Source organism: Pleurodeles waltl, chromosome 2_2 (assembly GCF_031143425.1).
Source record: "Pleurodeles waltl isolate 20211129_DDA chromosome 2_2, aPleWal1.hap1.20221129, whole genome shotgun sequence".
Taxonomy (NCBI): Eukaryota; Metazoa; Chordata; class Amphibia; order Caudata; family Salamandridae; genus Pleurodeles; species Pleurodeles waltl.
Genome location: NC_090439.1, coordinates 1,104,392,629 through 1,104,419,934, shown reverse-complemented (window position 1 = coordinate 1,104,419,934; position 27,306 = coordinate 1,104,392,629). Strand labels below are relative to the sequence as shown.

General features: G+C 46.1%; 1 protein-coding gene across 3 annotated transcripts in view; it reads left to right on the top strand.

Moving 5' to 3' along the window:
• Positions 1-27,306, top strand: part of LOC138282889 (1-phosphatidylinositol 4,5-bisphosphate phosphodiesterase gamma-1-like) — a 576,794-nt gene that overhangs the window by 411,222 nt on the left and 138,266 nt on the right. For all 3 annotated transcript variants that reach the window (XM_069220895.1, XM_069220894.1, XM_069220896.1), the window contains 2 exons: positions 7,193-7,376; positions 10,731-10,808. In XM_069220895.1, coding sequence (XP_069076996.1) covers positions 7,193-7,376; positions 10,731-10,808 — 262 coding nt within the window. The remainder of the gene's footprint in view (positions 1-7,192; positions 7,377-10,730; positions 10,809-27,306) is intronic.

Here is a 27,306-nt window from a genome sequence, read left to right as displayed (position 1 = left end):
ATTGTAAGTGCAGGGTAGCCATAAGAGTATATGGTCTGGGAGTTTGTCAAACACGGAACTCCACAGCACCATAATGGCTACACTGAAAACTGGGAAGTTTGGTATCAAACTTCTCAGCACAATAAATGCACACTGATGCCAGTGTACATTTTATTGTAAAATACACCCCAGAGGGCACCTTAGAGGTGCCCCCTGAAACTTAACCGACTGTCTGTGTAGGCTGACTAGTTCCAGCAGCCTGCCACACTAGAGACATGTTGCTGGCCCCATGGGGAGAGTGCCTTTGTCACTCTGAGGCCAGTAACAAAGCCTGCACTGGGTGGAGATGCTAACACCTCCCCCAGGCAGGAGCTGTAACACCTGGCGGTGAGCCTCAAAGGCTCACCCCTTTGTCACAGCCCAGCAGGGCACTCCAGCTTAGTGGAGTTGCCCGCCCCCTCCGGCCACGGCCCCCACTTTTGGCGGCAAGGCTGGAGGGAACAAAGAAAGCAACAAGGAGGAGTCACTGGCCAGTCAGGACAGCCCCTAAGGTGTCCTGAGCTGAGGTGACTCTAACTTTTAGAAATCCTCCATCTTGCAGATGGAGGATTCCCCCAATAGGGTTAGGATTGTGACCCCCTCCCCTTGGGAGGAGGCACAAAGAGGGTGTACCCACCCTCAGGGCTAGTAGCCATTGGCTACTAACCCCCCAGACCTAAACACGCCCTTAAATTTAGTATTTAAGGGCTACCCTGAACCCTAGAAAATTAGATTCCTGCAACAACAAGAAGAAGGACTGCCTAGCTGAAAACCCCTGCAGAGGAAGACCAGAAGACAACAACTGCCTTGGCTCCAGAAACTCACCGGCCTGTCTCCTGCCTTCCAAAGAACTCTGCTCCAGCGACGCCTTCCAAAGGGACCAGCGACCTCTGAATCCTCTGAGGACTGCCCTGCTTCGAAAAAGACAAGAAACTCCCGAGGACAGCGGACCTGCTCCAAAAAGACTGCAACTTTGTTTCAAGGAGCAGCTTTAAAGACCCTGCAATCTCCCCGCAAGAAGCGTGAGACTTGCAACACTGCACCCGGCGACCCCGACTCGGCTGGTGGAGAACCAACACCTCAGGGAGGACCCCCGGACTACTCTACGACTGTGAGTACCAAAACCTGTCCCCCCTGAGCCCCCACAGCGCCGCCTGCAGAGGGAATCCCGAGGCTTCCCCTGACCGCGACTCTCTGAAACCTAAGTCCCGACGCCTGGAAAAGACCCTGCACCCGCAGCCCCCAGGACCTGAAGGACCGGACTTTCACTGCAGAAGTGACCCCCAGGAGTCCCTCTCCCTTGCCCAAGTGGAGGTTTCCCCGAGGAAGCCCCCCCTTGCCTGCCTGCAGCACTGAAGAGATCCCTTGATCTCTCATTGACTTACATTGCGAACCCGACGCTTGTTCTAACACTGCACCCAGCCGCCCCCGCGCCGCTGAGGGTGAAATTTCTGTGTGGGCTTGTGTCCCCCCCGGTGCCCTACAAAACCCCCCTGGTCTGCCCTCCGAAGACGCGGGTACTTACCTGCAAGCAGACCGGAACCGGGGCACCCCCTTCTCTCCATTGAAGCCTATGCGTTTTGGGCACCACTTTGAACTCTGCACCTGACCGGCCCTGAGCTGCTGGTGTGGTGACTTTGGGGTTGCTCTGAATCCCCAACGGTGGGCTACCTTGGACCAAGAACTGAACCCTGTAAGTGTCTTACTTACCTGGTAAAACTAACCAAAACTTACCTCCCCCAGGAACTGTGAAAATTGCACTAAGTGTCCACTTTTGAAATAGCTATTTATAAATAACTTGAAAAGTATACATGCAATTGAAATGATTTAAAGTTCCTAATGTACTTACCTGCAATACCTTTCAAACAAGATATTACATGTTAAATTTGAACCTGTGGTTCTTAAAATAAACTAAGAAAATATATTTTTCTATAACAAAACCTATTGGCTGGATTTGTCTCTGAGTGTGTGTACCTCATTTATTGTCTTGTGTATGTACAACAAATGCTTAACACTACTCCTTGGATAAGCCTACTGCTCGACCACACTACCACAAAATAGAGCATTAGTATTATCTATTTTTACCACTATTTTACCTCTAAGGGGAACCCTTGGACTCTGTGCATGCTATTCCTTACTTTGAAATAGCACATACAGAGCCAACTTCCTACATTGGTGGATCAGCGGTGGGGTACAAGACTTTGCATTTGCTGGACTACTCAGCCAATACCTGATCACACGACAAATTCCAAAATTGTCATTAGAAATTGATTTTTGCAATTTGAAAAGTTTTCTAAATTCTTAAAAGACCTGCTAGGGCCTTGTGTTAGATCCTGTTTAGCATTTCTTTTAGAGTTTAAAAGTTTGTAAAAGTTTGAATTAGATTCTAGAACCAGTTTTAGATTCTTAAAAAGTATTCCAACTTTTAGAAGCAAAATGTCTAGCACAGATGTGACTGTGGTGGAACTCGACACCACACCTTACCTCCATCTACAGATGAGAGAGCTAAGGTCACTCTGTAAACTAAAGAAAATAGCAATGGGCCCCAAACCTACCAAAGTACAGCTCCAGGAGCTGTTGGCAGAGTTTGAAAAGGCCAACCCCTCTGAGGGTGGCAACTCAGAGGATGAAGATAGTGACTTGGAGGGAAATTCCCCCCCTCCAGTCCTACTTAGGGAGAGCAGGGCTTCTCAAGCCCTGACTCCACAAATAATAGTCAGAGATGCTGGTTCCCTCACAGGAGGGACCAACAACTCTGAAATCACTGAGGAAAACTCCAGTGAAGAGGACATCCCGTTAGCCAGGATGGCCAAAAGATTGGCTTTGGAAAGACAGATCCTAGCCATAGAGAGGGAAAGACAAGAGATGGGCCTAGGACCCATCAATGGTGGCAGCAACATAAATAGGGTCAGAGATTCTCCTGACATGTTGAAAATCCCTAAAGGGATTGTAACTAAATATGAAGATGGTGATGACATCACCAAATGGTTCACAGCTTTTGAGAGGGCTTGTGTAACCAGAAAAGTGAACAGATCTCACTGGGGTGCTCTCCTTTGGGAAATGTTCACAGGAAAGTGTAGGGATAGACTCCTCACACTCTCTGGACAAGATGCAGAATCTTATGACCTCATGAAGGGTACCCTGATTGAGGGCTTTGGATTCTCCACTGAGGAGTATAGGATTAGATTCAGGGGGGCTCAAAAATCCTCGAGCCAGACCTGGGTTGACTTTGTAGACTACTCAGTAAAAACACTAGATGGTTGGATTCAAGGCAGTGGTGTAAGTAATTATGATGGGCTGTACAATTTATTTGTGAAAGAACACCTGTTAAGTAATTGTTTCAATGATAAACTGCATCAGCATCTGGTAGACCTAGGACCAATTTCTCCCCAAGAATTGGGAAAGAAGGCGGACCATTGGGTCAAGACTAGGGTGTCCAAAACTTCCACAGGGGGTGACCAAAAGAAAGGGGTCACAAAACCTCCCCAGGGGAAAGGTGGTGAGACAGCCAAAAATAAAAATAGTAAAGAGTCTTCTACAGGCCCCCAAAAAGCTGCACAGGAGGGTGGGCCCAGAGCCTCTTCACAAAACAATCCTGGGTACAAGGGTAAAAACTTTGATCCCAAAAAGGCCTGGTGTCGAAACTGTAGTCAGTCTGGACACCAAACTGGAGACAAGGCCTGTCCCAAGAAAGGTTCCACTCCAAACTCCAATCCAGGTAACACTGGAATGGCTAGTCTCCAAGTGGGATCAACAGTGTGCCCAGAGCAGATCAGGGTCCACACTGAAGCTACTCTAGTCTCTGAGGGTGGGGTGGATTTAGCCACACTAGCTGCCTGGCCTCCTAACATGCAAAAATACAGGCAGCAGCTCTTTATTAATGGGACAAGTGTAGAGGGCCTGAGGGATACAGGTGCCAGTGTCACCATGGTGACAGAGAAACTGGTTTCCCCTGGCCAATACCTGACTGGAAAAACTTATACAGTCACCAACGCTGACAATCAAACTAAAGCACATCCCATGGCAATGGTAACTTTAGAATGGGGAGGGGTCAATGGCCTGAAACAGGTGGTGGTCTCCTCAAACATCCCAGTAGACTGTCTGCTTGGAAATGACCTGGAGTCCTCAGCATGGGCTGAGGTAGAACTAAAAACCCATGCAGCCATGCTGGGTATCCCTGAACTGGTGTGTGTAAAAACAAGAGCACAATGCAAGGCACAGGGTGAAAAAGTAGAGCTGGAGTCTGGAAAAATGGCCCAGCCTACCAAGAGAAAAGGAAAGTCAGTTGGGAAACCAACTGCAACACAGTCAGAAAAAGAGAACCTCTCTTCTCAGGAAGAAGTTCTGCCCTCTGAGGGAACTGAGCCTTTAGAGCTTGAACCTTATCAGGTTGAGCTCTTAGGCCCAGGGGGACCCTCAAGGGAGGAGCTGTGTAAGGGACAAGAAACCTGTCCCTCTCTTGAAGGCCTTAGGCAGCAAGCTGCTGAAGAGTCCAAGGGCAAGAAAAATGGAACACATAGGGTCTATTGGGAAGATGGACTCCTGTACACTGAGGCCAGAGACCCCAAACCTGGTGCCACTAGGAGAGTGGTAGTGCCTCAGTCGTTCAGAGAGTTTATTCTGACCTTAGCCCATGATATTCCCCTTGCTGGGCATTTGGGACAAACCAAGACGTGGGAGAGGTTAGTCAACCACTTCTACTGGCCCAATATGTCCCAGAAGGTTAAGGAGTTTTGCCTCTCCTGCCCCACCTGTCAATCCAGTGGTAAGACAGGTGGGCACCCAAAGGCCCCCCTCATTCCACTTCCAGTGGTGGGGGTCCCCTTTGAAAGAGTGGGTGTGGACATTCTTGCATTCTGACTTTCTTCATCACCTGTGTGCACTTAAAGGCCACTAAAACCCCAGTTAACACGTTTCTTAACACAGTAACCCGAGGGAGTTTGAATCTGACCCTGACATGCTGCCAAAATATTTTATTTGTATTACAATGTAGAAAGGACCAAAATGGGAAGATTCCAGAGGAATAGATGACTTTAGGAAAGTTTGGGGAGATTTAGGGTAAATGAGTTAACATATGATTGCTTCAGAGGCTCGGGAAGACTGAATCTATGACATCAATGACCTGGCAGGTAGCTGACTCCATGGCACTGCTCAACTGATACGGTCTCTCACAATGTTAAGAAATGTTTTCATTTATGATCTGATGAACACAGGAGAAGGACATAGGAAATAATGCAGCAATGCAAAGTGCTATTTCATACCTGCATGAAAGCATCCTTGGATGTGCTGATGCTGCCACGTGTCAGCTAGTTATAAGCATGATCACTTGGGTGTCACTGCGGACACTGGAAAGGATTAGAAAGGAAAAAAGGTACCACCTAGGTAGTTAACCGCCGACATGGTGACCCTCACAGAGGTATAGCCATCAATATGATACATACCGAAGGACTGAACCAAGGTTCAAGTACCCAAAGATAATGGTACTTTACTGACTGTAGTAGAGCTGCGCTCCTTTTAGAGGGACTGTATTACATTGCAGTTTTATTTAAATAAGAGTTTGTAATGCCTAAGCACATTTGCAGATCAGTAGCACACTGTAACATGGGAATGGTTACAGTGGAGGATTGTGTGTCTATCATTTGGCTAGTGTTTCAAGTTTTATCTGATAGCCAGAGATGTGCTCTAATTGTATTTTGTCTGTGCCCCAAGGTGTAAAATTGAAGGGAATTGCAGATTGATCTGTGCACAGTAAATACAGTGTAATTTCAAAAACAGTTTACACAGAAAAATGGAAGTAAACCTAATGGTTTGCAATTCAAAACAGGGGTTGGCATGTGGCATCAAGGTACGGTCATCACAGATCTTCCTGAAAGGAGTGCACATCTACTAAGGTTGGCTGCCTGTTCCAGAACAGGGAGCACAGATTCAATGGGGGCCAGCAGGAGGCAGGCCAGGCAGATATATGCAAACCCATCTGCATTAATCCTCCTGCTTATTCCACTGTAAATGTAAATGTAAAATGTAAATTAGCACTTGTATAGCGCACTACTCACCCGTTAGGGTCTCAAGGCGCTGTACTCATACCGCTATGGAACCCCTCCTGGCTTTTCCCTGTGAGGCGCCCACTCCTGAGCACCCCCAGGGTGAAGCCAGGCATCCAAGCACTGTTGGGGCCGTTGTGGAGATTAAGCAAGCTATTGCCCAGAGTTGCAGAGTGGGACCCATGAATTAGATTAGGCACCGAGGCGAGAATTATCTGGTCAAGGGGAATTGAGCCCAAGACCTGCCGAAGCGGGACTTGAACCCTGGTCTTGAGCCAGATCTCTGCTTCAGGGTCTGCCGCTCTAACCATTGAGCCACACTTCTTCACTGGATGTGAGCTGAACATGGGAGGCAGAGTGAACTCTGCTCTCTAGTAGTGGACAGAGTCCAGATGAGGACATGCCTGTCAAAACAACAACCAAGACTGACTTCATTCAGTGGCAGAAGATGGCAGCTTCACAAGCAGATTAAAGGATGCGTGTTTTCACATGCCCTTACAGCGAGTGATCAGAACATGCTTCATTAGTTATATATTTACATACTGTAGGTACTCATTTGCTCACATAAACCACACGTCTACCCATGGTGTACAGTGCAGTTCCTGCATTTCTTGTCTGCAGTGCCAGATGGACACAAACAGGACAGTTCTGTTGTGGTTAAATTGCATCTACTGCTAGATGTCCCTCTAGCAGCTGATTTGAATTCATGAGGTTGTTTAATCCCATATTTGGTCCTCCACTTAAGGTTACTTTTTAGGATACAGTAAAAACCATGTTACTCTGTGACAGGTCCATTTTGCAGATCCATTTTTGCAGCTGATTTCTGGGCCTTCTGGCTTGCCAGGTTATCGGCCAATGGAGCTGAAGCCAAGAGGATTTTAGGGTTCCTGTTGCCTTCCCCAGGGCCTGGTGACAGACACACTGCTGAAGCCGGCAGGCTTTTTTTTAACTTGTTTTCAGTGTATTCTCGATCCTTCCTCAAGGTAGCAGAATATCCAAAGTATGTGAATTTGTGAAATTTACCAAGCTGTGTACAGCATTGTTAAAGGTAAGTAACATCTTCGTTTAGTTGTCTAAGTGTTACGAGTGAGCGATTTATAAATTAGTACTACAATTTCTTTTGGTACATTCAGAGCGGAGGGGAAGATCAAGCACTGCCGGATCCAGCAAGAGGGACGCCATTTTATGCTGGGAAGTTCAGCGGAGTTCGAAAGTCTTTTGGACTTGGTTAGCTATTATGAGAAGCATCCTCTGTACAGAAAAATGAAACTTCGCTATCCAATCAATGACGAAACTCTTGAGAAGATGGGCACCACGGTGAGTGCTTAACAATCCTGTCACTTGAGTGCGCTTGGGTATTGTGACTCCTGGATGCATTTGTTACAAGAATTGGCCAAGGAAACTAGAAACGTTAGATGTGATAGCAGATGAAGATAGCCAGGCCTCTCTATTCCGTATTCTTCCCCATCTTCTCTTGGATCACATTCCCTAGACGGTTCTCATCTTTACTCTGGTTTGCTCAGAGTCCGTGTTTCCTAATGTTTGCTCTGAGCATCTTTAATGCATTCTTCTACTCCTGTTGTGTTTTTACAGTTCCAGTATCAGCAGCAGTTGCAATGTAATAATCACAGTTCTCCAGATGAGGCTTAATCAGAATAACAAGCATAATTCTGCAGATGAGGCTTCATCAACATAAAAAGGGTTTTGTGGCAATATAGCCTAGTGTTCCGCATCCTGGCTCGCACCTATACTCTCCCTCGCAATCCTCATAGCCTTATCGCTTTGTTTGTTCATGTTCAGGTCACCAGATATTAAAATCTCAAGATCTGGTTCTGGGATTGTGATATCTTTTATAGCAGTACGCCTCTGTGCAAGTGAAATTTGGGGTTCACTTCGAGTATGGGGGCTCACAAGCCTACAGCATCAGCAGGAGCTATTACCTCTGGGTTCCTGGTGGAAGGCAGCCCGCCATGTTTAGAGACCCCCAGGCGGGTGCGGGAGCCTGTGCTTTCAGAGTAGCCGCAGCCACTGCGGCTCAGCTGAAGGCCTGAAGCTTTAGTGAGTGGGCCCCGTGTTCAGAGCTCCCAAGTGCAAAGTTTTTTGTTCTTGAAAAAAACAATTCCAAAGTAAGTTTTTTGTATTAAAAACAAAAAATAAAGAATGACCTCGAGGAACTGGACGTTTTCTGCTGCATGTGAGGGTAATTTCTCTCGGTTGCTGTTTAGTAACAGCAGGGAGGCCTGGTGGTCTTGGGAAAGCAACAATCTAGATTGAAATGATTGTTCTTATTTGGGGTGTCATTCTGATTTACACCAGCTGAGAATCTTCCAGCAGAAACCTCATGCTTTCTCTGATTCAAAATACAGCAGCGGAACCACAGGTTTCCCCGGGAGGGACCACCGACAGTTTGCAGCAGTGCTTCCACTCTGCCAGCTATACATGATGCCTTAATATGATATGTCATTGTGAGCATGTTTGTGTGTGCTCATGCGGGGCTTTGTTTGGAATCATTATTTAGTCCTTGCAGAGTGAGTTGATCAGGGGTATTTTATGTACTATAAAACTTATAGTTAAATTCTTATACACTTTGCTTAATGCTTGTCTCCACTCTGACATCAAGGCCAACTTTTTTGTTTGCTTACTGTGTTTATTATCTTCACATTGATGCCACAAAGTTTGACCTAAGACATGTTCCTGTTGCTGGTGCTATGTAATTTCTGTCCCTTTCATTGCGTTAGGCTCCTACTTGGGCAGTATTTGTGGAGCTTTGTTTCCACACCATTGTCTGTGATTTCCAGCTTGTGACTTCAGCATCTCGTTCACCCGCACATGCCTCTGTAAGCAAGCACTGGCTGTGCATTGTTTCTACCTTCCCTTCCTTCATGCATATTGTCCACTGTATCCAGGTTCAGTGTATGTTTGCACTGGATGCATTTGATCTGCTACTTTCCTTCATTCAGGTGCAGTGGCAAACTTTGAACTATGCTTAGAGCACTTAGAGCACTTCTTCTCTCCAGCTTTTGCAGTCTACACGTCGTGTGACGTAATGCATTGGCTCATGAGAAGTGTAACTCTAGTACAACATCTGCCACTCCAGGTACCTAAGTCATCATGTTTTGCAGCAGTGGTTACCAATCTGTGGTCCGGGGACACCCGGGGGTCCGCGAAGCCTTCTCAGGGGGTCCGCAAGAGCCTAGAAAATTAAAAAATATTAAAAAATATTGACAAATTTGGTCCCCAGCTTCCAGTAATGACTCAGGCGGGGTTCCCCAGATTCTAATGATGATTCAGTGGGGGTCCCTGGGTTCCATTAATGCTAAAGTGGGGGTCCACAGAAATCAAAAGGTTGGGAGCCACTTGTTGACAACCTCCAGCTGCTTTGTATTTTAACAATGGTATTGCGGTTTGGTTAAAATTGTTTTTCACGTTTTCCTAACCAAGTAGTTGCATATTCTATGATTTTATAGATGCGTTGATGAGTTGGAAGCGTGTTTTGATTCTAAAGGAGGCACTTAGTGTGAAATTATAGTGGTTGAGAATTAATTTAATTGGGCTTGCAGTGTTGCGATAAAGTGAGGTATTAATGTTTTTAGGTTGAAAGATCAGTTACAGATACCATTTACATTCACTTCCAGCAGAATGGGTCAGTGAGCTGGTAACATCACAGGGCATTGCAGGTCACAGGGTGGAATCCTGGCAAGGCGGACTCGGCTTCCGTTCTTCCGAGGTCACTTCATTTATTTGCAGAACCCAGAGTCAGCAGAAGTGCAGTATGACGTTCTATTCTTCATTTTGTGAAAGAAGTGTTTGTCAAGTCATATCACAGAGTACCAAAATGGGAGTTTTTGCTTTTATAATGCCATAATGTGTGCTCTACAAGCGGCAAGTAACAGCAACAATCACAGGTGTACTTCATGGAGCATATGGTGGAGGTTCATGTGATTTAAGGGAGTTTTTGATGTTAGAAATTGTTGGCAAGATCACTACTGGGTAAGGTGATTGCTACCGAAAAGGGTGTCAGTGTCATTAAACTTCTTTGCTGAGAAAAGAAGGACCCTCTTGTTCATAAGGGTAGAAGTACTCCATTAGTTTCAGAAAGGCTATTTCCTTGGAGCTGAAAGAACTGTGTGACACTGGGATCACTGAGCCAGCTGACTCCGCGTTGATTCCTCTTTAGTCCTAGAGGTAATATTTGATTTTGCATGAACCTTGGTGCGATTGTGGGAATCAGAAGGTGCATTTTATTGTTGTCACAGAAAGAACAGGTCCCAGTAGAGACTGAAATTGCCCTGGGTAAAATGCTAAGCTTCTAAAATTCTAAAATGGATGTGTTTTAGTCTTTGTTTGTTCTTAGTGCACCTTTGCAGCTTCTGTAGTGGAGGCAGCAAGCAGTTGGCCGACTGGGCATTGGAATTAAACCAGCATCTAATTGTTATAGGGAACATAATGTACATAACTTTCTTGATGCTACAGTCTGTTAATAATGTAATTCCTGTCTGGTTAAAAGTTGCTCACAAGAGCCTAAAAGGGGTAAGGAAGTCCATGGTGGGTTGCTTGATGATGTCAAATGTCTCCCTGAAATTGTACTGAAGACTTTGCCTGTAATATGTTGTATAATCAGACAGTACACTGATGGATTGCCAAGGTAACATGTTACATTTTGCCCCATAGGAACTGGACTACGGGGCACTGTATGAGGTGCGGACGCCACATTTCTATGTAGAAGCCAACAAGATGCCGATGGCCAGGGTAAGTTAGAACTTCTCAGTAAAGTCTCTGCCCTCTTCTTTACCTTTCTGCTTTGTTTTTGTGTTATTATTTCCACATGTTGCCAACTATATTGATGACGGCAAGACCATGTTGAAAATCAAGTAGTTTTCCCTCACAACGTGCAGTCAGAGGGCCTGATTCACAAAGGCATTTCTGAGCTTGTGAAGCAGTACTACAAGCGGTACTACTCCCCATACTCATAAATGCATTTGTGAATCGACCCTAAAATGTCTGTCTATCAGTAAAAGTGTCAAAAAGAGACAGCCCTTTTTTTGTATTAATTGCATATGAATACATAGGATAATTCCCATAATATTCCCATTTTAGATGTTTTGGCAGAAATTTACAATGGCATTTAAAAGTATGTAAATTAGGACTATAGGGGTACTACTTCCATACTAAAAAATGCGTTTGTGAATGAGCGCCAATGTGCTTAGGTGAGCAGTGAAATTCGTAATAGTGGCTCGTACTCTCTTCATGTGTGTGCCCTTTTTTTTAAAGTGTTTACCCAGCAAGATAGGCAAGATGTATGACGGTCACGAGAAATAGCCTCCGGTAAATTCAGAATATAAATTTACTGTAAGTATGCACAGTACTCATCGACCCCTTGGATGCTTCTTTGCTCTAGTTTTCCAGAAGACCAGTGAGGGTCTGGGGCATGCACACTGCCTTATTCTGTTTAACTCTGTGTGCTGCTTTCTGGTGACAGACAGATGACTCCCACTTGATGAACCCCCTTTAAGTGAGGTCTACGACTAAGTAACATCTGCTTTTTCGGAAAGGCCCTAAAGCAGTTCAGCTGCATAGTTGATGCTGGAGTGGTTCTTCAGAGACTTCATCAACATGTGATCAGGAATGGTCAACTGAAGAGTGTGCACATATTTTGGGGAATATCTAGTTAGTTTATTTCTGGTCTTAGTGTTCGAAAAATGTTGAATAAATGTCACATTGGAAATACTGGAGCTTGATGCAGTCACCCAAGACCAGTGATCCTGGATTGGGAAATATTGCTGAACGTTTTGCAGCTAACAAAATGCAAGGGTTCTGGCTGCTTGAATTGAGAGGGAAAAGGGTGTTCGATGGCATCTGTCGCTGTAGATACACATGGTCTGCATAGCTCGCCATCTGGTGTTGGGTCGGAGTGTTACAAGTTGTTTTTCTTTGAAGAAGTGTTTTCGAGTCACTGGACCGAGTGACTCCTCCTTCTGTGCTCATTGCGCATGGGCGTCGACTCCATCTTCGATTGTTTTCTTTCCGCCATCGGGTTCGGACGTGTTCCTGTCGCTCCGAGTTTCGGAACGGAAAGATAGCTGAAAACGGAAGATTTTCGACGGTATCGTTGCGATCCGGTTTGAGATAAACACATACGACGACGCATTGAACATCGAAGCGCTTCGGTGCCCTTCGGGGTAGATTTCGGCACACCGTCGGGGCCTAGTCGGCCCGACCGCGTGGAGAACAACGCCGATGGAACGGACCCCGTTTCGATTCTGCCCTGAATGCCACAACAAATATCCCTATACGGACCAACACTCGGTCTGTAACCTGTGCCTGTCACCCGAGCACAGCGAAGAATCCTGTGAGGCCTGTCGGGCGTTCCGGTCCCGAAAAACTCTGCGCGACCGTCGAGCGAGAAGACTGCAGATGGCGTCCACGCCAAAGGAGCATCGACAGTTCGAGACAGAAGAGGAACAGGAGGAATCCTTTTCCATCCAGGATTCAGACTCCGACGAACTCGACAATACAAAAACTGTGAGTAAGACGTCGAGATCAGAAATTAAAAAAGGCAAAAAGGCCCAGGGGACGCCACTGCCAACCGGCCATGGCTCAACCCAAATTCACGGTGACCAACAATCGGCACTGAAAAAGGCCCATTCAGTGTCGAGATCGTCCGACTCCGGTCGAGACACCGGCACGCAGCCTCCTCGGGACCGAGAGAGTGCTAAAGAGAAGCATCGACACCGAGAGTTCGGTGTCGACACGGATCGACGCCGAGACAGTGGCGCCGAAGACCATAGAGGCCAAGATTTTTCGGCACAAAAGAAAAGGAAGGTTACCTCGGAGCCGAAAAAACAAACAACAGGGTTTTCGGAGCCGAAAAAAGCACCAACAGACCCAGTTTCAGGCTCCTATACTGAAGAACATTCTATGTCGTCACAAATGAAAAGACACAGATTCGAACAAGAACTGCAATCCACTGAAGTGGATCACACGCAAAAGCGTATCTTTATTCAGCAGGGGACAGGGAAGATCAGTACCCTTCCACCTGTTAAAAGAAAGAGAACACTTCAGTTTGTAGCACGAGAGGCTCCTCAGCAACAAACAGCAAAGACGGTAACACCTCCTCCCTCGCCTCCACCTGTAACTCGGGCTTCGCCAACTTACACCCCGTCACATTCGCCAGCTCACACCGCCATGAGCCACGACGACCAAGATCAAGACGCGTGGGACTTGTACGATGCACCAGTGTCTGATAACAGCCCAGACACATACCCAACTAGGCCATCACCACCTGAGGACAGCACAGCCTATTCACAAGTGGTGGCTAGAGCAGCTCAGTTCCATAATGTGGAACTACACTCTGAACAAGTAGAGGATGACTTTTTATTTAACACCCTCTCCTCCACCCACAGCTCCTACCAAAGCCTGCCTATGCTCCCAGGCATGCTACGCCATGCAAAGGAGATCTTCAAGGAGCCAGTTAAAAGTAGGGCAGTAACGCCTAGAGTGGACAAAAAGTATAAGGCGCCTCCTACGGACCCTGTATTCATCACCTCTCAGTTGCCACCAGATTCTGTGGTGGTAGGGGCTGCCAGAAAACGGGCAAATTCACACACTTCTGGGGATGCACCTCCCCCAGATAAAGAAAGCAGAAAGTTTGATGCAGCCGGGAAGAGGGTCGCTGTCCAGGCAGCAAACCAGTGGCGCATCGCAAACTCACAAGCGCTGCTAGCGCGATACGACAGAGCCCACTGGGATGAGATGCAGCATCTCATTGAACATCTCCCAAAGGATCTACAAAAAAGAGCAAAACAGGTTGTTGAGGAGGGTCAAAACATCTCCAACAATCAAATACGCTCCTCTATGGATGCAGCAGACACAGCCGCAAGGACCATTAATACGTCGGTTACCATCCGTAGGCACGCATGGCTCAGAACGTCTGGATTCAAGCCAGAAATTCAGCAGGCATTACTTAACATGCCAGTAAACGAAAAACTTCTGTTCGGTCCGGAGGTCGACACAGCCATAGAAAAGCTCAAAAAGGACACTGACACTGCCAAGGCCATGGGCGCACTCTACTCCCCGCAGAGCAGAGGATCTTATACCACCTTCCGCAAAACACCTTTTAGAGGAGGGTTTCGGGGTCAGGCCACACAAGCCAGTACCTCACAGTCCGCACCGTCCACCTACCAGGGACAGTACAGGGGAGGCTTTCGGGGCCAGTATAGAGGAGGGCAATTCCCTAGGAATAGAGGAAGATTTCAAAGCCCCAAAACCACTACCAACAAGCAGTGACTCACACGTCACTCACCCCCCGCACACAACACCAGTGGGGGGAAGGATAGGTCAATATTACGAAGCATGGGAGGAAATAACTACAGACACTTGGGTCTTAGCAATTATCCAACATGGTTATTGCATAGAATTCCTGCAATTCCCTCCAGACATACCACCAAAAGCACAAAATTTATCAAAACACCATTCACAGCTTCTAGAGATAGAAGTTCAAGCACTACTGCAAAAAAATGCAATATAATTAGTACCAAGCACACAAATAAACACAGGAGTTTATTCACTGTACTTCTTGATACCAAAAAAGGACAAAACACTGAGACCAATTCTAGACCTCAGAGTAGTAAACACATTCATCAAATCAGACCACTTTCACATGGTCACACTACAAGAAGTGTTACCATTGCTCAAAAAACACAACTACATGACAACCCTAGACCTCAAAGACGCGTATTTCCATATACCAATACATCAATCACACAGAAAATATCTAAGGTTTGTATTCAAAGGAATACATTACCAATTCAAAGTATTGCCTTTCGGTTTAACAACCGCTCCAAGGGTATTCACAAAATGCCTAGCAGTAGTCGCTGCACACATCAGAAGGCAGCAAATACATGTATTCCCGTATCTAGACGACTGGCTAATCAAAACCAGTTCGCTCATACAATGCTCAAACCACACAAATCAAGTCATACAAACCCTCTACAAACTAGGGTTCACCGTCAACTTTGCAAAATCCAACATTCAGCCAAGCAAAGTACAGCAATATCTAGGAGCCATAATAGACACGACAAAAGGAGTAGCAACGCCAACTCCACAAAGAATTCACAATTTCAACAGAGTCATTCAACACATGTCTCCAAATCAAACAATACAAGCAAGAACAATACTACAGCTCCTAGGCATGATATCCTCATGCATAGCCATTGTCCCAAACGCAAGACTGCACATGAGGCCCTTACAACAGTGCCTAGCCTCACAGTGGTCTCAAGCACAGGGTCACCTTCTAGATCTGGTGTTAATAGACCGCCAAACTTACCTCTCGCTTCTATGGTGGAACAGTATAAATTTAAACAAAGGGCGGCCTTTCCAAGACCCAGTGCCACAGTACGTAATAACAACAGATGCTTCCATGACAGGGTGGGGAGCACATCTCAATCAACACAACATAAGAGGACAATGGAACATACATCAAACAAAACTGCATATAAATCATCTAGAATTATTAGCAGTTTTTCAAGCACTAAAAGCTTTCCAACCAATCATAACCCACAAATACATCCTTGTCAAAACAGACAACATGACAACGATGTATTATCTAAACAAACAAGGAGGAACACATTCAACGCAGTTAAGCTTATTAGCTCAAAACATATGGAAGTGGGCAATCCACCATCAAATTCGCCTAATAGCACAGTTTATTCCAGGGATCCAGAATCAACTGGCAGACAATCTCTCTCGAGATCACCAGCAAGTCCACGAATGGGAAATCCACCCACAAATTCTGAACACCTACTTCACACTCTGGGGAACACCTCAAATAGACTTATTTGCAACAAAAGAGAACGCAAAATGCCAAAACTTCGCGTCCAGATACCCACACAAGCAATCCCAAGGCAATGCCCTATGGATGAACTGGTCAGGAATATTTGCTTACGCTTTTCCTCCTCTCCCTCTCCTCCCTTATCTAGTAAACAAATTGAGTCAAAACAAACTCAAACTCATTTTAATAGCACCAACGTGGGCAAGACAACCCTGGTACACAACACTGCTAGATCTATCTGTAGTACCCCACATCAAACTGCCCAACAAACCAGATCTGTTAACGCAACACAACCAACAGATCAGACACCCAGATCCAGCATCGCTGAATCTAGCAATCTGGCTCCTGAAATCATAGAATTCGGACACTTACAACTTAGCCAAGAGTGTATGGAAGTCATAAAGCAGGCCAGAAGGCCATCCACTAGACACTGCTACGCAAGTAAGTGGAAAAGATTTGTTTGTTACTGCCATCATAATCAGATACAACCACTAGACGCAACTCCAAAACATATAGTAAATTACTTGCTCCATTTACAAAAAGCAAAGCTAGCCTTCTCTTCTATAAAAATACACCTTGCAGCAATATCTGCATACCTGCAGACTACCTATTCAACTTCCTTGTATAGGATACCAGTCATCAAAGCATTCATAGAAGGTCTTAAAAGAATTATACCACCAAGAACACCACCTGTTCCTTCATGGAACCTAAACATGGTCCTAACAAGACTCATGGGCCCACCTTTCGAACCCATGCACTCTTGCGGAATACAATTCCTAACCTGGAAAGTTGCCTTTCTCATCGCCAATACATCTCTGAGAAGAGTAAGTGAAATTCAAGCGTTCACAACACAGGAACCTTTTATACAAATACATAAAAATAAGGTCGTCCTACGACCTAATCCAAAATTTTTACCAAAAGGTATTTCACCGTTCCATCTAAATCAAACGGTAGAACTACCAGTTTTTTTCCCACAGCCAGATTCTGTGGCTGAAAGAGCACTACATACATTAGATGTCAAAAGAGCATTAATGTACTACATTAACAGAACGAAGAACATCAGAAAGACTAAACAGCTATTTATTGCATTCCAAAAACCTCATGCAGGTAACCCAATATCAAAACAAGGTATAGCCAGATGGATTGTTAAATGCATCCAAATCTGCTACCTTAAAGCAAAAAGACAACTGCCCATTACTCCCAGGGCACATTCAACAAGGAAAAAAGGTGCTTCAATGGCCTTTTTAGGAAACATCCCAATGCATGAAATATGTAAGGCAGCCACATGGTCTACGCCTCACACATTCACCAAACACTACTGTATAGATGTGCTATCCGCACAACAAGCCGCAGTAGGTCAAGCTGTATTAAGAACTCTATTTCAGACAACTTCTACTCCTACAGGCTAAACCACCGCTTATGGGGAAATAACTGCTTACTAGTCTATGCAGACCATGTGTATCTACAGCGACAGATGCCATCGAACTGAAAATGTCACTTACCCAGTGTACATCTGTTCGTGGCATCAATCACTGAGATTCACATGGGATCCAAACCCCTGGACCAAAGTCTTGCAGACCGCACTTTATTTAATTCGCCCAAGGCAGCTGAGGCTTATTGCATGGGTTTATCCTGAGCACTCTGAGATACACCGCACAAGCTAGTTCCCTGCATTCTCTTATCAGATACTTCATGAGGAGAGCCACTCAGTCTCACACTTCTCTAATGTCCTTTTCAGTGCCAAGGTGTGTTTCTCTATACACAGCAACTTTCAAATTCAATATAGCCAGTCTTGCAACTCCTGGAGTTTCTCCCTTTCCCACAATATAATGTCTTGTCTTACTGCATAAGGAGGCCTTTATAAATGATTAGCTCTGGTGGATTTTTAGAGGATGTATGCTGGGAACGTAGGACTAGAAGTCTAGAAGACTGCTTTATTAGTTATGTTTTGCAAGGTGCCTTCATTGTTTATGAGGTGCCCTGGCAGAAGCAAAAAGAAGAGATGACAAACACATTGAAAAAAGTTCATCATTTGCTGTCAAGGACTCATTTTATGCCTAAGCATATATTAACCAATACATTTGTATCATCATTTGATGTTGAGAAGTTTGGCATTGAGACATTTGACACAGTCACCAAATAAGTTTGACATTGATGCCTCTTTTGACAACATCATCTCCATGAAAGCCAATTCTGCCCTCTGTCACCATTATTTCAGCTGATAATTAACTTCAAACTCCTCTGCAGCCAAGTAAAGAACAAACTCAACAACATTTTTCTATGTACTCAGTGATGCCAAGAAAGACCTCCGTATCAGCGCCACTCAGAGAAGAGCATTATCTCTTTTGCCCACTTTAGTGCTTGTTCCAACTAAAGTTACTGTCATCATTTCACCAGTGGGTTTTCTGTATTATTGGGTTCGAGAAAGTTGATGTTCATCCAAGTTTTTATTTTAAAATATATTTGTGTAGTATGGCATTGTCTTTAATTGAGGAGGTTGAGTGTCGCCTGCATATTGTTGTATGGGGAGGCATGAGTCTTTCAGAACTAGACCGAGGGGCTCCATGTATAGGTTGAATAAGGCAGGAGCAAGGATGGAGCCTTGTGCTACACCGTACACCAGATCAACTCTTGATGAGAAACAATCTCTTATTTTTTTCAATACGTGTCTGTGATAGGAAGTAAGTAATTTGCCACGTAATCTCATTTTCTGTTCGAGTATCAGGAAATGCCTGTCATGTTCGATTGTAACGAAGGCAGCTGAGAGATGTAGTAGTGTCCGTAAACATGCATTACTTTTGTTGAGCTTGTGATGTACATTATACAAATATATATATATATTCGATGGCATGTGTAGCTGCAGATACACATGCTGTGCACAGTCCGCCGTCTGGTGTTGGGCTCGGAGTGTTACAAGTTGTTTTTTCTTCGAAGAAGTCTTTTCGAGTCACGAGACCGAGGGACTCCTCCCCTTTCGGTTCCATTGCGCATGGGCGTGGACTCCATCTTAGATTGTTTTTTTTCCGCCATCGGGTTCGGACGTGTTCCTTTTCGCTCCGTGTTTCGGGTCGGAAAGTTAGTTAGAATCTCGGAAAAAATCGTCGGTATTGTTTCGTTCGGTATCGGGTTAGTTAGCACACATCGACACCGAATCTTGAAGAGCTCCGGTGGCCCTTCGGGGTAATTTCGATCCCCCGTCGGGGCCTGGTCGGCCCGACCGCGTGCGACTTCAAGACTGATGGAACGGACCCCGTTCCGATTCTGTCCTAAATGCCATAATAAATATCCTTATACGGATCAACATTTGGTCTGTAACTTGTGCCTGTCCCCCGAGCACAAGGAGAATACGTGCGAGGCCTGTCGCGCGTTTCGGTCGAGGAAAACACTCAGAGACCGAAGAGCCAGGAGATTGCAGATGGCATCCACGCGGACAGGACAACAACGGTTCGAGGAGGAAGAAGAAGAAACTTTCTCCATCCACGAGTCGGATTCCGAAGAACTCGACGCCGAAGAAACGTCAACCGTGAGTAAGACGTCGAAACAAAAAGCTCACGAAAAGACTGACAAAGCCCAGGGGACGCCACCGCCAACAGGCCATGGCTTAACCCAAAAAGTAGGTGACCGTCCATCGGCACCGAAAAAGGGCGGGCTGCTGCCGAAGTCATCCGACTCCGGTCGAGATACAGGCACGCAGCACTCTCGGCCCCGAGAGAGTGGCGCAGACAACATTCGGCACCGAGACAGCGGCACCGAGATTGGTCGGCACCAAGCGGGCACTACGCAGAAAAGAAAAAAGATTTTGTCGGAGCCGAAAAAATCAGTAGAAAAGGTTTTGGTGCCGAAACAACCGGCATCCGAACCGAGAAGCAGTTCCTACTCAGAGGAACAAGGACTGTCCTCTCAAATGAAAAAACACAGATTTGAAGAGGAATTACAAACAATAGAGCCAGATCACACGCAAAAGATACTGGGAGGATCAGCACTCTTCCCCAAATCAAACTCAAAAGGAAACTTGCCTTCCAACAAGGAGACAAGCAACCACAAGCAAAGGTGGTGAAGAAAGTAACTCCACCACCTTCTCCACCACCATCAACTCATGCATCACCGGCGCAAACTCCACCATTAACACACTCGCCAGCTCATACCACAATGAGCCAGGATGATCCAGATGCATGGGACCTCTACGACGCCCCAGTATCAGACAATAGCCCAGAGTCGTACCCAACTAAACCGTCACCACCTGAGGACAGTACCTCATATGCACAGGTGGTCGCTAGGGCAGCCGAATTCCATAATGTATCACTACATTCGGAGCCTATTGAGGATGACTTCCTCTTTAACACCCTGTCCTCCACCCATAGCCATTATCAAAGCCTTCCCATGCTCCCGGGAATGCTAAGGCACTCAAAACAAATATTTCAGGAGCCAGTTAAAGGCAGACCTATAACTCCAAGGGTGGAGAAAAAATATAAGGTGCCACCCACAGACCCTATATTTATTACGACACAACTGACACCGGACTCAGTAGTCGTGGGGGCAGCTCGTAAGAGAGCCAACTCACATACATCAGGCGACGCACCACCTCCGGACAAGGAGAGCCGCAAATTTGATGCAGTGGGAAAAAGGGTTGCAGCACAAGCAGCAAATCAGTGGCGTATCGCCAACTCGCAAGCACTCTTGGCGAGATACGACATGGCTCATTGGGATGAAATGCAACATCTCATCGAACACCTACCCAAAGAGCTCCAAAAAAGAGCGCAACAGGTGGTGGAAGAGGGACAAAGTATCTCGAACAATCAGATACGGTCTTCCATGGACGCAGCGGATACAGCTGCACGGACAATAAACACTGCAGTCACAATAAGGAGACACGCATGGCTGCGCACATCTGGGTTCAAACCTGAAATACAACAGGCTGTGCTCAATATGCCGTTTAATGAACAGCAATTGTTTGGGCCAGAGGTGGACACTGCCATTGAAAAACTAAAAAAGGACACCGATACAGCCAAAGCCATGGGCGCACTGTACTCCCTGCAGAGCAGAGGCACATTTCGGAAAACACCTTTTAGGGGAGGGTTTCGAGGTCAACCCACAGAAACCAACACCTCACAAACAAGACCACCTACCTACCAGGGACAATATCAAAGGGGAGGTTTTCGGGGACAATACAGAGGAGGCCAATTCCCAAGAAATCGGGGAAAATTTCAAGGTCCCAAAACCCCTCAAAATAAACAGTGACTCACAAGTCACACAACCCCTTCACACAACACCAGTGGGGGGAAGACTAAGCCAGTTCTACAAATCTTGGGAGGAAATAACAATAGACACTTGGGTCTTAGCAATTATCCAGCATGGTTATTGCATAGAATTTCTCCAATTCCCTCCAAACGTCCCACCGAAAACACACAATATGTCAAAACAGCATATAGATCTTCTAGGACTAGAAGTTCAAGCATTACTGCAAAAGGACGCAATAGAATTAGTACCAAGTCCACAGAAAAACACAGGAGTTTACTCACTGTACTTTCTAATACCAAAAAAGGACAAAACTCTGAGACCAATACTGGATCTCAGAACACTAAATACCTACATCAAATCAGACCACTTTCACATGGTCACGTTACAAGACGTGATCCCACTGCTCAAACAGCAAGACTACATGACAACATTAGACCTAAAAGATGCGTATTTCCATATACCGATACATCCTTCACACAGGAAATACCTAAGGTTCGTATTCAAAGGAATACATTCCAAATTCAAAGTGTTGCCATTCGGAATAACAACCGCGCCAAGAGTCTTTACAAAATGCCTAGCAGTAGTAGCTGCACATATCACAAGGCAGCAAATACACGTTTTCCCTTACTTAGACGACTGGTTAATCAAAACCAACACGCTAACAAAGTGTTCAGATCACACAAAGTATGTCATACAGACCCTTCACAAGCTAGGTTTCTCCATCAACTATGCAAAGTCACACCTTTTGCCGTGCCAAACACAGCAATACTTAGGAGCGACAATCAACACAACAGAAGGGATAGCCACTCCAAGTCCACAAAGGGTTCAAACATTTCACAAGGTAATACAGGCCATGTATCCAACACAAAAGATACAAGCAAAAATGGTATTAAAACTCCTAGGCATGATGTCTTCATGCATAGCCATTGTCCCAAACGCAAGGTTACACATGCGGCCCTTACAACAGTGCCTAGCATCACAATGGTCACATGCACAGGGTCAACTTCTAGATCTGGTGTTGATAGACCGCCAAACATACATCTCGCTTCTATGGTGGAACAGTACAAATTTAAACAAAGGGCGGCCTTTCCAAGACCCAGTGCCACAATACGTCATAACAACCGATGCTTCCATGACAGGGTGGGGAGCACACCTCAATCAACACAGCATCCAAGGACAATGGGACATACATCAAAGGCAGTTTCACATAAATCACCTAGAACTGTTAGCAGTATTTCTAGCGCTAAAAGCATTTCAGCCCATGATAACCCACAAATACATTCTTGTCAAAACAGACATGACAACAATGTATTATTTAAACAAACGGGGGGACACACTCAACACAGTTGTGTCTCCTAGCACAAAAAATATGGCATTGGGCGATTCACAACCACATTCGCCTAATAGCACAATTTATTCCAGGGATCCAAAACCAGCTAGCAGACAATCTCTCTCGAGATCACCAACAAATCCACGAATGGGAAATTCATCCCCAAATACTGAACACTTACTTTCAAATTTGGGGAACACCCCAAATAGACCTATTTGCAACAGAAGAAAACTCAAAATGCCAAAACTTCGCATCCAGGTACCCACACCAGCGATCCCAAGGCAATGCTCTATGGATGAACTGGTCAGGGATATTTGCGTACGCTTTTCCCCCTCTCCCTCTCCTTCCATATCTAGTAAACAGATTGAGTCAAAACAAACTCAAACTCATACTAATAGCACCAACATGGGCAAGACAACCTTGGTACACAACACTACTAGACCTGTCAGTAGTACCTCATGTCAAGCTACCCAACAGACCAGATCTGTTAACACAACACAAACAACAGATCAGGCATCCAAACCCAGCATCACTGAATCTAGCAATTTGGCTCCTGAAATCCTAGAATTCGGACACTTAGGGGGTCATTCTGACCCCGGCGGGCGGCAGGAGCCGCCCGCCTGGAGGGAACCGCCAGAATACCACTGCGCAGTCAAAAGACCGCCGCAGGTATTCTGGGTTTCCCACTGGGCTGGCGGGCGACCGCCAAAAGGCCGCCCGCCAGCCCAGTGGGAAACACCCCTCCATGAGGATGCCGGCTCCGAATGGAGCCGGCGGAGTGGAGGATGTGCGACGGGTGCCGTAGCACCCGTCGCAAATTTCAGTGTCTGCTGAGCAGACACTGAAATTCAAAGTGGGGCCCTGGCATGGGCACTGCAGGGGCCCCCAGGGGCCCCACGACACCCATCACCGCCATCCTGTTCCTGGCGGGCGGAACCGCCAGGAACAGGATGGCGGTGAGGGGGTCGGAACCCCCATGGCGGCGCAGCAAGCTGCGCCGCCATGGCGGATTCCCATGGGCAGCGGAAAGTCGGCGGTACACCGGCGACTTTCCGTTTCTGGCCGCGGCTGTACCGCCGCGGTCAGAATGCCCGGCGGAGCACCGCCAGCCTGTTGGCGGTGCTACCGCCGACCCCGGACCGCCGAGGTCAGAATGACCCCCTTAGACCTCACACAAGAGTGTATGGAGGTCATAAAACAAGTTAGAAAACCTTCCACTAGACACTGCTATGCAAATAAATGGAAAAGATTTGTTTGTTACTGCCATGATAATCAAATTCAACCATTGCACGCATCTCCAAAAAATGTAGTAGGATATTTACTACATTTGCAAAAATCAAATCTAGCTTTCTCTTCCATAAAGATACATCTCACCGCAATATCTGCTTACCTGCAGACTACTCATTCAACTTCCCTATTTAGAATACCTGTCATTAAAGCGTTTATGGAAGGTCTAAAGAGAATTATACCACCAAGGACACCACCTGTTCCTTCATGGAACCTCAACATTGTCTTAACAAGGCTCATGGGTCCACCTTTCGAACCCATGCATTCCTGTGAAATGCAATACTTGGAAAGTTGCATTTCTCATTGCCATCACATCTCTAAGAAGAGTGAGTGAGATTCAGGCATTTACCATACAAGAACCATTTATTCAAATACACAAGAATAAGGTAGTTCTAAGAACAATTCCAAAATTCTTACCAAAGGTTATCTCACCGTTCCACTTGAATCAAACAGTAGAATTACCAGTGTTCTTCCCACAGCCAGATTCGGTAGCTGAAAGAGCACTACATACATTAGACATCAAAAGAGCACTAATGTACTACATTGACAGAACAAAACAAATTAGGAAGACAAAACAACTATTTATTGCCTTTCAAAAACCTCATACAGGTAATCCAATTTCAAAACAAGGCATTGCTAGGTGGATAGTTAAGTGTATTCAAACCTGCTATCTTAAAGCAAAAAGAGAGCTGCCTATTACACCAAAGGCACACTCAACCAGAAAGAAAGGAGCTACCATGGCCTTTCTAGGGAATATTCCAATGAATGAAATATGTAAGGCAGCAACCTGGTCTACGCCTCATACATTTACCAAGCACTACTGTGTAGATGTGTTCACTGCACAACAAGCCACAGTAGGTCACGCTGTACTAAGAACATTATTTCAAACTACTTCAACTCCTACAGGCTGAACCACCGCTTTTGGGGAGATAACTGCTTACTAGTCTATGCACAGCATGTGTATCTGCAGCTACACATGCCATCGAACGGAAAATGTCACTTATCCAGTGTACATCTGTTCGTGGCATGAGTCGCTGCAGATTCACATGCGCCCACCCGCCTCCCCAGGAGCCTGTAGCCGTTTAGAAGTAGATCTTAAACAATTGTACATTTGTAAATATATTACTTTAAACCTTTATTATGTACATAAGTATTCATTCCATTGCATGGGCGCACTATTACTAATATACACAACTCCTACCTCACCCTCTGCGGGGAAAACAATCTAAGATGGAGTCCACGCCCATGCGCAATGGAACCGAAAGGGGAGGAGTCCCTCGGCCTCGTGACTCGAAAAGACTTCTTCGAAGAAAAAACAACTTGTAACACTCCGAGCCCAACACCAGACGGCGGACTGTGCACAGCATGTGAATCTGCAGCGACTCATGCCACGAACAGATGTACACTGGGTAAGTGACATTTTCCTTTCGGTGGCATGTGTAGCTGCAGATACACATGCTGTGCATTATCCTGCATCTAGTGTTGGGCACGGAGTGTTACAAGTTGTTTTTCTTCGAAGAAGTCTTTTCGAGTCACAGGACCGAGTGACTCCTCCCTTTCGGCTCCATTGCGCATGGGTGTCGACTCCATCTTAGATTGTTTTCTTTCCGTCATCGGGTTCGGACGTGTTCCTCTTCGCTCCGTATTTTGAATCGGGAAAGTTAGCTAAAGTATCAAAAATTTGACGGTATTGTTATCGTTCGGTATCGGGTTAGTATTAGTGTATCGGCACCGACGTCAAGACCGCTTCGGCGGCCCTTCGGGGCTTCCACTCTTCACTGAGGCCTGGTCGGCCCGACCACACCCGTCGTCCCAGACTAATGGACCGGACCCCCTTCCGTTTCTGTCCTAAGTGTCATGCAAAGTATCCTTATACAGACCAGCAGTCTGTAATCTGTGTTTGTCACCTGAACACAGAGAGGATACTTGTGAAGCTTGCCGAGCGTTTCGATCAAAGAAGACCTTGAGAAATCGACGCGCAAGAAGACTGCAAATGGCGTTGAAACCGAAAGAAGAGCTCGACGTCGAGGAGGAGGAAAGAATCTCTATCCAAGAGACGGGCTCGGATGAATCCGACAGTGAACGACCCTCGACGGTGCAACGAACCGTGAGTAAACCTGCCCCGTCCCAAACTCAGGGTCACACCAAAATACTTAAGGCCATGGGGACGCCACCGCCAGCAGGCCATGGCTCAACCCACCGAAAGGAAGGTGACCAGACATCGGCACCGAAAAAGGCCAAAGAGTTGCAGAAGACTTCCCACTCCGGTCGTGATTCCGGCACGGAACGATTTCGACACTGAGTGATCGAAACGAACAAAACCCGTAAAAGCTCCTCGGAACCGAAAAAGACTATAACATCTGAAACTTCGGTACCGAAAAAAGCGGCCTCAGAGCCGAAAAGAAGCTCATACACAGAGGAGCAATGGCTTTCCAAACAACTCAAGGAAAAACATAGATTTGAGCAAGAGTTGGATATAGAGGAACCTGATCAAAGACAACAGAGGCTACATATCCAAAAGGACACTGGCAAGATTCAGACTTTACCTCCACTCAAATCTAAAAGAAAACTTGCATTTCAAGAAACAGAAATGCAACCAAAGGCCAAAGTGGTTAGAGACAAGTCACCAACACCACAGGTCTCACCACAACCATCCCCACTGCACTCACCACAATTGTCACCAGTGGGAACACCAATAATGTAGTCACCTACACCTACTGGATGACCCGAGATGATGCTGATGCATGTGATTTATATGATCCACCAGTATGGGATAACAGCCCAGAATGGTATCCAACCGGGCCATCACCACCAGAAGACAGTACTGCATATACGCAGGTACTTTCCAGGGCAGCTACGTTCCACAGCGTAGCAATGCACACTGAGCCAGTGGAGGATGACTTCCTTTTTAACACTTTGGCATCCACCCACGCATCCTACCAAAGCCTGCCAATGCTACCGGGCATGCTCAAGCACGCACAACAGGTCTTCCAAGAGCCTGTAAAAGGAAGAGCGATAACGCCTAGGGTCGAAAAGAAATACAAACCACCTCCAACAGACCCATTGTTTATAACACAGCAGCTCACACCGGACTCAGTGGTTGTAGGAGCAGCAAGGAAAAGAACAAATTCTCAATCGTCGAGGGATTCTCCACCACCTGACAAAGAAAGTCGGAAATTCGATGCAGCAGGCAAGCGAGTGGCATCACAGGCAGCCAATCAATGGCGAATTGCTAATTCGCAAGCCCTACTTGCACGCTACGACAGGGCACACTGGGACGAGATGCAAGACATCATCCAGCACTTGCCCAAGGAACACCAAAAACGTGCCCAGCAAGTAGTTGAAGAGGGACAGGCCATATATAACAATCAGATAAGGTCCGCATTAGACTCTGCAGATACAGCAGCACGGACTGTCAACTCAGCTGTAACGATTCGAAGGCATGCATGGCAACGGAGTTCTGGATTCAAACCAGAAATTCAATAAGCGGTACTAAATATGCCGTTTAACCAACATCAGTTGTTTGGGCCGGAGGTCGATACTGCCATCGAAAAGATGAAAAA